The 13,021-nt window shown below is 38.2% G+C and overlaps 2 protein-coding genes and 1 long non-coding RNA gene across 4 annotated transcripts in view; all 3 read right to left on the reverse strand.

Annotated features, from left to right (window-relative positions):
• LOC117667173 (uncharacterized) overlaps positions 1–13,021 on the reverse strand; it is a 125,839-nt gene that overhangs the window by 84,922 nt on the left and 27,896 nt on the right. For both annotated transcript variants that reach the window (XR_015731084.1, XR_004591984.3), the window contains exon 2: positions 10,617–10,691. This is a non-coding gene — a long non-coding RNA (uncharacterized LOC117667173). The remainder of the gene's footprint in view (positions 1–10,616; positions 10,692–13,021) is intronic.
• LOC117667215 (olfactory receptor-like protein OLF1) lies at positions 1,979–2,917 on the reverse strand. The gene has a single exon (XM_034420425.2). The coding sequence runs from the start codon at positions 2,915–2,917 to the stop codon at positions 1,979–1,981; it is 939 nt and encodes a 312-aa protein (XP_034276316.1).
• On the reverse strand, positions 9,453–10,515 carry LOC117667172 (olfactory receptor 4S2-like). Its single transcript, XM_034420387.3, has one exon. The coding sequence runs from the start codon at positions 10,513–10,515 to the stop codon at positions 9,565–9,567; it is 951 nt and encodes a 316-aa protein (XP_034276278.1). The 3' UTR covers positions 9,453–9,564.

Raw genomic sequence — 13,021 nt, forward strand, 5'->3', positions numbered from 1 at the left:
GGTGAATGATAAATTTGGGAAATATTCTTGCTCTGTATAAGATCACACATTTTCTTAACAAACAAGTTCCATCTTAGCCCTTCTGGACAACCATGTAACATCTATGTTACGGGATATATGATCATCTTCAGTTGATTCATCAGTTCATTCCTATCTAAAATATAACAAATTATATTTGATCACTCATCTATTGCAGGAGTCTCAAACTCAAGGCCTGCAGGCCAAATCTGGGCTGTGCAGTGCTTAGATCTGGCCCACGGGGCCACCTTGGAAACAGCATGCAAGAAGGGACAGGAAAGGAGAAAGGGAAAGAGGAAAGAGGAAAGAAAAAGAAGGGAAGATGGGAAGAGAGCAAGGAAGGAAAAATAAGGAAAGAGGGGAAGGAAGAGGAAAGGAGAATGAAGAGGGTAAGAAAAAGAAAAGGAAGGAAGGAAGGAAGGAAGGAAGGAAGGAAGGAAGGAAGGAAGGAAGGAAGGAAGGAAGGAAGGAAGGAAGGAATATTATAATGAGAGTGAAGGAGGGTCTGAGGGAAGTCCTGCCTTAGCAGTTGGCCACCACAGGTACCCCCGACACAAGTGATGTCAAGATGGCCATGTCCAACCCAGCCATGCCTAGCCTGGCCAGGCCTACCCCAGGCCCCCGAGGTCAAACACTACCCTAATGTGGCCCTCAATGAAATCAAGTTTTTACACCCCTGATCTATTGCTAATTTCTAGGTTGGGAAGGCAGTCCTTCCATAAGTTACACATGGACTGTATTTGAACAGGAGAGGTAGGAAGATGCTTCATATGATCCAGCTCAATCAATGAAAATGGGCTGAACTACAGCACACGAGATGTATTACCAACCTGCAGTTTGTCTGTAGGTAGAATAGTGTAGGATTTTTTTTAATATAAAGCTGTAATAGTTCTAATCTTTGGATAATTGAGATTTTTCTGGAAACAAGACAATGATAAAAGGTTCTTCCTTCTATTACTTTCTCTTTTGAAAATCAAATCTGTATTCTGAGGGATGACAAACATTCTTTCGCATTTGGTGAAATGCTATTCTATTACATTTGTCTTTATAAACTTCCAATTCCCTACAAAGAAGACTAGTCATTTAGTTAGAAATCATTATCTTGGATCAGTGATTAATTTTTAAAAAAAATCAACACCAGCTATGAATTAAGGCAGGATAACTTTGAAGATGAAGGGCAAAATTTGTTCTCAATGCAGGTTTTGTTCCTTTTGCCACAACATAAACTGAAAGAGAAATTTGCAGATAAGATAAGATAACCTTTATTGTCATTTTTACTGTGAGCACACTGACATGCATTAAAAATGAAATTCTGTTGCCTGCTCTCAAAAGAAAGTATATATCTATCCATATATATAAATCACTGTCCATTTTGAATACATAGTGGAAAGAGGAAGCTTGAGAGTTCACAAAGTTGATACTGTATGGAACAAAACTGTAAGTGAATCTGTATCTTCTGCTTCAGATACCACAAAGCCTCCTCCCAGAAGGTAACAAGGAAAACAGGTCATGAAGAGGATGTGTAGCATCCCAGACAATCCTGTGTACCTTGCTCAAGTATTCCTTATATGCGATGTCCTGGATAGAAGGAAGTGAATTATCAACAATCTTTTCTGCAATCTTCACCATTCTCTGCACCGCCTTCCTGTCTGAAGTAGTAATGCTTCCAAACCGTTTAAGCTAAATAAATAGTTATATCCTTAGATCTTTCCTTCAGCCTCTGGATCAACACCCCTATTTATGTAAAAGTATTTTGTTGGTCACAAGTCTACAGATCACTACATAATGAAGTGATTAGTTTGCTGAGTTAGCATTGGGAGATCAGGGTCAGAGCTTACTCAGGAGCCTTCTTCTTCAAACTTCCCTCCCAATACTATTGTGAAGATGAAACCATGCTGGGAGGCAAGAATATACACCACCTTGGGAGAAAGATGGGAAGCAGCTATCCAAAATAAGAGCATCAATGAGGGTTTATTGCCTTCCTTAGCAATCTTTTGAGGGCCCCCTTTACATCGGCATTTCTCAAACTGTAAATTAGAGGATTCAACATGGGGATGATCAGAGTGTAAAACACAGAGACTTTTTTGTCAGTGTACATGAAGAAGCTGGATTTGGGTCGGAAGTACATAAAGAGGATGGTGCCATGGAACAAAGCAAAAGTTGTCAGGTGGGAAGCACAGGTTGAGAAGGTTTTCAGCCTGCCTCCTGAGGAGGGCATCTTGACAACTGCTATGATGATGAAGCTATAGGAGACAGCAATAGTCACAGTGTTGAAGCCTTCAACCAATATGCCAAAGGTGAAGAGCAGCAGCTCGTTGAGGGAAGTATCTGAACAGGCAAGGGCCATCAGAGCAGCCAGGTCACAAAAGAAATGGTTAATGGAATTCCTTCCACAATAAGAGAGCCTTAGAGATGCACAGGTATGAATGAGAGAACTCAAGACACCCCCAGCATATGCTCCCCAAAGCAGCCAGAGACAGAAGGATCTAGACATGATAACTGTGTAAGACAAGGGTTTGCAAACAGCTACATAGCGGTCAATTGCCATGGCAGCCAGAAGGAAGGCTTCCACATCTGTAAAAGTGCAAAAAAGGAAAAATTGGACAATGCAGCCCCCATAGGTGATGGTCTTTCTCTTTGCCAGGAAGTTCAGCAACATCTTAGGAGCAACGGTTGAGGCTATACAGGCATCCATTAATGAAAAATGTTGCAAGAAGAAATACATAGGGGTCTCAAGCTGAGGACTACTCCTGATCAACACAACCATTCCCAGATTCCCTAACAAGATCCAAAGGTAGATTACAAGAAATATCAGGAAGAGACTGTTCTGTAGCTTTGGGTACTCTGTGAATCCTTGCAGAATGAATTCTGTCACAGCAGTGCTATTTATCTCCATCATTTCTTTAAAAAAACATATATTTTTGTGGGGTTGGGAGGGTACTGATTTAGCATATTATCATCTTGTGACTCCCTTACAATAAAGAATTGGATGTGTCTGAGATCTTCTTGGGGATGGTGTTAGTTGCTCCAAAGTGTGAAATCTTGAACTTCCTGGAAGGCACAGGAATTAATGATTAATTGTTTATGAAGGGAAAGACAGTTTCCTGACTATAAGGAATGGACTGTGATTAATTCATAGTGCAAAGTGTTTGCATTTCGTCATCCAAAGGACATTCAAGCCAACTGAGTTATTCTAGATACTAATTTTATTTACATGCAAGCATCAACTGATTGCAATAAAGGAAGGAAACAAATGACTAACCAATGTATATATACCACATTTAAATAAGTTTACAATGAATGTCACAATATGCTCTCATATGATCTGTAATGCACATGGTAATTGCTAAGAATTTCTCTGTGGGTAGTATGTGTAAGGGATTGTAACATACACAGTAAGCTATTTGCAACTATAGAGAAAAATATGAAAAAATTAAAATTAAAGAAAGCTCATTCTCCTCACATCTTCATAGAATCACATAACTATAAAATTAGAAATGTCTACAAGGGCCATCTAGTCCAATTCTGCAATATGCAGGAAATCCTGTTACGCCATCTGTAACAGGTAACTGACCAGCTTCTTCTTAAAAGCTTTCAGAGATAGAAAACTCACAACTTCCACTGTTCTTATTGTCAGGACGATTTTTTTCTTATATTTAAGCAAAATCTTTGCTTATTGAAGTTCATACTTTAATACTCTACTACTTAACCTGCTTTGAGCAACCCTTTAGGAGCTATGCAGATTTGAACATAACTTCTGATTTTACTCGTCATTATGAAGCTACCTAAATAATTGCAAACTCCTGGGAAATAATATGCAGATACCAATCTTCCTACCTTGATGTAAAAGGTCTGAAAGATGCTTCTACTCAGGTTTTCCTGGACTTTGAAAGACAAGTTCACAATCCCACAGTATGTTGTAGATACTGTTTACTTTTAAATCTACTCATATGTTTTAAATCAGTGCTTCCCAAACCTGGTAAATTACCCAAAGGTTGGAAAAAATAGTTTGCTCTGGATAACCACACAAATTCATTACCCAGTCACAATAGGGACATTTTAATTGACTCACATTGGATAATAAGGACTTTCTGATAAGCCGTTTTGGGTAATGAAGGGAAAAAAATTGGAAGCACTGTTTTAAATGCTTTTCTTTAATATATCCTCTGCCTGTCCTTCAAGAGCAAAAACCTGTATGGCAAGTCACTCCAATTTTTCTCCACAAAAGCCACTTCTTGAAAGTAGGCTAGTTTGAGAAATGCTAATTGAAAGACACCTGGTGTTTTTCTACATTTCTATCATACTAGCTGAAATACAAGTTAGTATGTTGACTTAATTTTTTTCATTGATATTCACTTTGAGCATCCCTTCCTTTGAAAAAGAAGAAATAAATCCTTCTGCTCACCCATTGTTTCCCCTTGGAGGAAAAATGAGATAGACAACAAATAGAAACAAAACAAAAATAATAATTACAAGGTTTTTCTTTTCATGTTCTTTTTGTCTGGATCTATAAAAAGTGGCCTAAACAAACATGTTTGAATTGGGTTTGCAGCCATAAATATTGAAAAATAATGTAATTAACTTGTTAACTCTTTACCAGAATGTTTTAGAAAGTAATGCTAATTATAAATTAGATTAAAGAAAATTATTTCTATACTTTCCATTTGATATTTTTAGGCATTTTGAGCATTCAGCGGGGCTTCCTAGCCCAATGCAAAAGTAACTTAGAATCCTTTATTGTTCTAATTGACAGATGATCTCATTTCCGATCCTAACTCAAAATTACAAGATTTACCTCTTGTAAAAATGCATTGCCTTAACGGACTCTCGATGCTTTCCCACTACTGCAGTAATAAAAGGTGGTTTAGTGTCTAGCTTAAGTCCTTGGACCCTGAGGTTATAAAGGAAGCTTTGCTCAGAAAGGGAAGAAGTGTGCAGTGAAATGGTTTTTTTTTCTCCTTAAGTAGAAAATCATTTAAATAACAGGCAATTCCTCTATGGTTTGTGTGAACACCAAGCTTTTTCTTCACTATGCCCATAGGAATATATGTTCATTCTTCCTTGAACAGTATTTATTTATTTATTTTATTTTATTTTATTTATATACCGCCCTTCTCCCGAAGGACTCAGGGCGGTGAACAGCCATAATAAAAACAATGTACAAAAATAGAATTTAAAAGCAGATTAAAATAATTAAATCATAGGCTGAATTTAAAACTCTCCTTTTAAAACCAATTTTTAAAACCCCATTAAAACCAAATTAAAATCATTTATCCCATCAGAGCGGCTTGCTGGAATAACAGGGTCTTCACTGCACGACGGAAGGCGTAGAGGTCGGGGATCCTTCGTATGTCCAGGGGTAATTCATTCCAGAGGGCAGGGGCCCCCACAGAGAAGGCTCTCTCCCTGGGGATCGCCAGTCTACATTGTTTGGCTGACGGCACCCTGAGGAGGCCCTCTCTGCGTGAGCGTACCGATCGGTGGGAGGCAATCAGTGGCAGAATGCAGTCTTGTAGATAACCAGGTCCTAAGCCATGGAGTGCTTTAAAGGTGGTAACCAACACCTTGAAGCGCACCCAGAAGACCACCAGGAGCCAGTGCAGCTCGTGCAAGAGGGGCGTTACATGGGAGCGACGGGTCGCCCCCATTATTACTCGCGTGGCCACATTCTGGACCAGTTGGAGCCTCCGGATGCTCCTCAAGGGGAGCCCCATGTAGAGAGCGTTACAATAGTCCAGACGGGAAGTGACGAGGGCATGAGTGACAGTGCGCAAGGCGTCCCGATCCAGAAAGGGGTGCAACTGGGAAATCAGGTGAACCTGATAAAAAGCCCCCCTGGCCACAGTAACATTTTATATTAAACTTGTGATAATTTAATGAAGTCTACAATAAATATGACATGGAATATTATTTCATGGGGGTGTTTCAAATAAATGATTTGTCTTACATAATGCTAAGGCAACTTATAAAGTACTGTAGCCTTAGCTGCGTGTTTAAAAATCCAAATATTGTTAATCTTTGAAGAAAACAAAAATAAGCCACCAATACTAATTATTATTTTTATGTCTCTGTAAGTCTAGGGAGCAGAATTGATTGAATGCACGCTCCTTTACTTTGTTCTATATAAATGGTTGCTTCTGTTTAAAGTAACACACCAGTCATTTTACAGAATAATACTGTAATTATGGAACTAGTATAATAGTCATTCCTTTCAATACCTCTTCCAAGTATTTATTTCCATAGATTGATACTCTTCCTCTCTTGAAAAGTGCCGAAGGGAACAACTATGTTGTACCACAGGTTCTGCTCTTTTTCTCCTCCCCTCTCCTCAATACCTCCAGATATCTCCTGTCCATCTTGTACCTCCATGGTCTTTTACACCTTTCCTAACACTTCTGGGTTTTATTTTTGCCTCTTTAGTCCTTGGCACAATCCCTGTCTTATCTGTTGGTCCATAATTCAAACATCCTTCGTTGGCCCAAAACTGTCTAAACGCAATTGCCTTCTCTCTTCCTTCTCTCCATCTAATTGAACCTCCTTCTGCAAGAGGTTTTAATCCATCTGTTTTTGACTACCAGTTATGGCCCAAAACTGGCACACCATTTTTTTAACTTCCTTATATCTCATGGCACTAATTATTTCTTTTAATGCCTTCCCAGTCGGGCAACTGATGGAGGCTTCCTAGCATTCCAATGGCAGTGTGGCAGATGGAGTGCACCATTGATCAGAAGTTGGCTAATAAGGTAGTTATTGGCACAGTACCTCTGGTTGGAGGAACATGAAGCTAGAAGACAGATCTTTCTGATAGTCAGTATGGCTGCATTTTCTATTCTGGCTGTTATGCCAGCCTTCCTTGGTTTTGGGGTCTGCACAAGTCACACAGCTTTTAGTGAATTATAGTGGCAACAACAGCCATGGAAAGCCTATTCTCAGACTGGCACTTATTACTTGACATCCATTCCACATCCTTGAAGTGGAAATGAGAGTGGGAGCAGTTCTGTGGCTCTGGGAGGGAACTTATCTGTGTCTTGCAGCTGCTATGTACCCTACCTACCAGTCCAATCCTTTATTTTCATATACATAATGGACTGAACTACATTATAACCTTCTGATTTACTAGATATATCCTGGGAGATTCTATGATGTGGCTACTGTGAACTTCTTTCCCTTTCCTCCATCCAGCTCAGGACTGCACAGTTTCTTGAGCTGGGCTTCTCTCTGCCAAAAAGTTCTGTGTTGCCAAAACTCTTATCCACTGATTCTCCATGTGCACAGGAAATCACAATAGGAGGAGGAGGACCAGGGGTGGGTTCTAAATTTTTTTACTACCGGTTCTGTGGGCGTGGCTTATTTTGTGAGTGTGGCTTGATGGTCATGTGACAATTCTTTAGGATTTAGCAGAGGTACTGGTCTACCAGGCTTTTAACTGCTAGCAGAGCTATACCAATCTACCCATTTATTTTTTGCAGGCACTGATCTACTCATGTATTTTTGCAGGCACTGGTCTACCCATTTATTTTTGCAGGCACCGGTCTACTCATTTGTTTTTGGAGGTACCGGTCTACCACCAAACTTCCTTTACCACTGATCAGCTGTAGGGCGGCCCTTTGAAGCCCCACGGCAAGAGTTTAAACAGTTTTTCCTTATAGCCCATCAGCTGGGATTCAGGAGGCAGCAATAGATTGGGGGTGGGACCAAATAAAAGGTAAGAATAACGCGGGGGGGCAGAACCGGTTTGGTGATGTCATATTGTTACCTCTACTGGCTCGGCAGAACTGGGTGGAACCAGGAGGAACCCACCACTGAGGAGGACCAAGTATTAGCTATGTTTGTCACCTGAATTATTTATAAAAATGATAAAGACTAGGCAGGTATAAATAATTTTTGTCTTGCTTCCATAGAAGATCATAGAGAATATCATGGCTTGCACAATCCTGATTTTTATAGGTGTAGACCCATCACTTTATCTGAATACACTCTCCAAGGCCTTCATGGTTGTTCTACTGAGTGCTAGTCTGCAATATATTCCTTGACTGCTTGTTCCTTTACTATTGATGGTATATCATAAAAGGCAGAAGTTATCACCATTTGGACGTCTTTATTGTCAGTTCTAAGGGTGGTTGTTCTACCTGTTATTATTAGTCTGGTCTTCTGTACGTTAATTTTAATTCAATTTTTTCAGTATGGATGATAAGCAACAACATGCATAATAAATCCCAATGACACCAATATAACAGCATGCAACCGATGATGTCATCACTAAACACCACAATTATGCATCTGCATCTTGGTATCTTATGATGTACACACTCCCTCTCATCTCTAAAGTCATACAATGAAGCCATCTTTTTTTTAAAAGCCATCTTAAAAGTCTTTGGAATTCTCCAACTTATCCAAACATAGACACCATATTTTTTTTTGCAAAGCAAAAACATCAGGAAACTAGAAAGGATAATGTGGCCCTTTTTAGTGTTTCTTTTGAAGCTTGAGAACACAGATATATTGCCAACAGGATTCAGATATAATCTTTGACTATCTCCTGCTAGGCAGGTAAGCTGTGTGTTTTTAAAATTAATTTTCTGCATGGATTTCATCAGATGCAAATGATTCTAAACAGTAATTGCATTCAAATGTGACTAAATAGAGTTAAGACTTATACAACTTCCTGGTACCTCTCAAGTAGTTAACACACAAAAGTGCTCTTTGAATTACCAGAATAGAACTATCACAGCAGGGGAAAAATAAATTAACCTTCCAGAAACACAGATAATGACATTATATGAGCTTTACAAAAAATAAGTGAAACATTTTTTCCCTCTGTGTTGACCACAGGTAAATAGCAACATGAGTTGTAACAACAATATTTATTTTTAACTAAATATTAAATCTCAAGATGTAACAGTTACGGTTTTCAGTGTTTACCAGGACAAGAAATTAAATCTTTCCATAACCGTGAATCTTAGGGAAAAACATCCTTTATACATTGCATTAAAACTTAAAGGTAAAGGTACCCCTGCACATGCATGCTAGTCATTCCCGACTCTAGGGGGCGGTGCTTATCTCCATTTGAAAGCCGGAGAGCCAGCGCTATCCAAAGACATCTCCATGGTCGTGGCTGGCATGATTAAACACCAAAGGCACACAGAGCACTGTTACATTCCCACCAAAGTGATCCCTATTTCTCTACTTGCATTTTTATGTGCTTTCGAACTGCTAGGTTGGCAGAAGCTGGGACAAGTAATGGGAGCTCACTCTGTTATGCAGCACTAGGGATTCGAACCACTGAACTGCCTACCTTCTGCTCCCACAAATCCTACTGTGTCCGAGAGTCGGGAACAACTAGCACATATGTGCAAGGGGAACCTTTACCTTTACATTAAAACTTAAGGCATACTAATTAGACATTTCACTTATTATTTCAAGAAGAAAAGATGCATTTTTATTTAAACCTTGCTTAAAGATAGAAAAATCTCTTTTCCAACAGCCTCAGTTCTGATACTAATACACTTTTTTGAACCATTGATGTGACATGTGACTAAACCAAGGTTATATTTTTAAATCCACTTTTAATTTCCTAGACAAAATTACATTTTTGCTCCATAATTTTCTCATGGCATTCTTTACCTCCTCATTTCTCAAAGTGTAAATTAAAGGATTGAGCATAGGAGTTATAATAGTATAGAAAACAGCCACACTTTTGTCCTCTGAGAATGTGGTTGAAGGCCTCATGTAAAGGAAGATGCAGGGGCCAAAAAACAGAATCACAACTGTGATGTGAGAGCCACAAGTGGAAAGAGCCTTGAGGCGGCCTTCAGAAGAACGAGTTCTGATTGTGAGTAGGATAACAATGTAAGAAAAAGTCAGCACAAGAAAACAACTGAGGGAAATCATGCCACTGTTGGCAATGACAATAAGTCCAATAATGTAGGTATCAGCACAGGCTAATTTCAATAAAGGGTGAACATCACAAAAATAGTGATCAATTTCATTAGGCCCGCAGAAGGGCAGCTGTGTAGTAAGGAGTGTCTGTACCATTGAATGTACAAAGCCACCCAGCCATGACATAAACACCATCCAACTGCAGACCCTCTTGTTCATAACAGTGCTATAATGGAGAGGCTTGGAGATTGCAATGTATCGGTCATAAGCCATCACTGTGAGAAGAAAAATTTCAGTACAACCGAAAAAGTGAACCCCAAAAAGCTGTGCTATGCAACCAACAAAAGAGATGGTTTTCTTCTTCACAAGGAAGTCCGCTATCAGTTTGGGAGCAGTGACAGAGGAATAACAGATATCTATGAAAGAAATGTAACTGAGAAAGAAATACATTGGAGAAATCAGGTGGCGACTGCTCTTGATTGTGACTATGATCAGTAGATTCCCCAGCAGAATTGCCATGTAGAAGATCAAAAACAGACCAAAGCAGATTTTCTGCAACTCTTGATCCTGAGTAAGCCCCAGCAAGATGAATTCAGATACATTATTTTGGTTCTTCATATTCTTAAACTTAGATAACGCATTACAACATATCATTTAAAATTAGGAATATTGATGATTAAAGGTTTAGTGTTTTTCTTACAAAAAAAATGTATACACACCAACACAGACTGAAAAAAATCTTGAATTGGATGTTCTCAAGGTCCTGATTCCTTCACATGCAAGGAATGTTTACCCTAAAATTAAATGAAGATAAACAGTTGTCAGAAATTTAATGTGCATTCAGCAAATCAGAGAAGTCACTTTAGGAAGTACTGAATCAAAGCAATATTAATATAGGACATTGGAGAAACATTTGTTTAAAAAAAGTTTGTAACTTATACAAACTTGTAAAGTCAAATCAGAAATTTGTAAAGTGAAATGTTTAAACATCAAATGCATTTTTTTCAATGTTTATTCAAACATCATGTTGACCAATCATGGTTTCATTCAGTCATACAAACAACCCTATCAAAATCTTCACATTTCATAGATGCTCCAAAATCAGCTACTGGTTTTATAGAAAAGCATCCCTGAATGCCATTGGTGTTGTTTTGTTCTGTTGGATGTAAATGTAAACCATAGCCAATGTCCTGATTTAGTCATCTAGCAGTAAGAAAGACCCGTGACAAGAATAAATTTTTCAAATCCTGTTTTCCCTTTTTATACACGGGGTTTTCAGAATCTCTTGCAGAGAATTGAGTTGTAATATACTGCTAGATAGGAAGGCATTCAAATATTGGAATACCGTCTCTTGCTGCCCTTTTTGTTCTTTTCAACTGGATGAAGTCCAAATAATTAAGACTGCAATTTAATGCCCACTGGCTTAAATGAAACAGTAAGTCACACTGTGACTGGGATGTAAACATTTAGACAAGCACTGAATGGCATTAAAATTGTTGCTATGTAATGATCATATGGATTTCTACATTCCTTCTCTGAATTTTCTAAGACAGTAGAAGTTTAAATACTGTATTGGCATACATGCAACTTAGGCTCTGCAACTTAAATGAGCTTGTTCTACTACTGTAAAATCAAAATCAAAACAAACAGAGTTCAGATAAACAGCATTTGTGTTATAGATGGTATAAGAATATGGTATAAGAACTGAAAAATTATTATATATAACCAGCATGTTTTCCCTTGTTTTCAAAGCCTCCTTCAATGGCTAACCTGGATGCTTCATGTTTAAAAAAGGCACCAATAAAAGAAAATATATATATAGCTCAGAGTTGAACTGTGGAATCCTTGGTGCTGTCTGATCCTAGTTATTTGCTTGTAGACATTTTGTCACCATCCATCTTCAGTAGCACTGAACAATGAAATGTCTACAAGCAAACAACCAAGCTCAGGACACTAAAGACACATACATAGAAAATGTTACCTAATAGTAATTCATATTTGTGCAGGCCAGTATGGTAGTTATGTTCACTCTTTCCCTTCCCGTTGGTTAGCTTCCTCCCTAATGTTTTCATTCAGCTAGGAATTTTACCACATTTATTTGGTAATTAATAGAATATATTAATTATCTAGGATAATATCTAGGATATATCCTAGTGCTTTGGGGAAGAAAAACCAAATTGTACATGATAAATTATGACTATTTTAAATTTAGATTTCAGAAACATATTGGAAATAATTGCAGAACAAGAGTATTTCTCAATAGCATATATATGCCAGAGTAAGTCTTAAACAAAACTTTGAAACCAGGTAGAACTTACATCTTTATGGAATACAGTAACTCACTTCTGCGCACTTATAGTCAGTTATAGCTAATCTCCTTTATTACCCGATTGGTTGAGGCCACTCTAGTCTACAGGATCTTCCAGCTCTACCAAAGATGCCCTCAGATTTTTGCTTACTCTCTCTATATATCTATCTATCTATCAACCAGAAGAGTTTCCATGAAGCTCTTCAATAAATAAGACTTTGAACGCTCTGTAATTCTGCCTACCTACATCTTTTCCAGTTCTGTAAGCCAGGGTATCCTTTCTTCAGCTGCCCACTGTCTAAGAAGAGCCCAAATGAAACCAATGGTATAGCAGCTTTCTCTCTCCATCAAAATAACTTGTTTTTACAGATTATTTCTCTTGCCTTATTAAGAACTATGAAATGAAATGTTTAAATAAGTTCTACCATTACATCACCGATCCAGTTAACAACCTCCCAGAAGAATTTCAATCTTTCTCAAAAGAAAATAAATGCTAAACTATGAGCTCTTTTTAACCATACAACTCAATCCAATTTATTTTGTAGTAGTTAATTAGCACCTATTTAAAGTGAAGTCTTATAGCAGTCTTCTGCCAAGTTTGAAGACCTCTGTTCTAACACATCTTCTGGCCAAAATGAAAAAAACCCAGTCCTTACAGGCATCCATGGAAATGTGCAAAAATATGTACATGATAAGAAACAAAGAAAGTAATTAAAGGGGATGCAAGAAAAAGGAAGAGGAACACTGGAATTTAGTGGGAATAATTCCAGGATCTAAAATTCTACTCCCACAATCTTTAATCTTGCAGTGTACATC

This window comes from Pantherophis guttatus, chromosome 1, assembly GCF_059756535.1.
Source record: "Pantherophis guttatus breed Tessera chromosome 1, ASM5975653v1, whole genome shotgun sequence".
Taxonomy (NCBI): Eukaryota; Metazoa; Chordata; class Lepidosauria; order Squamata; family Colubridae; genus Pantherophis; species Pantherophis guttatus.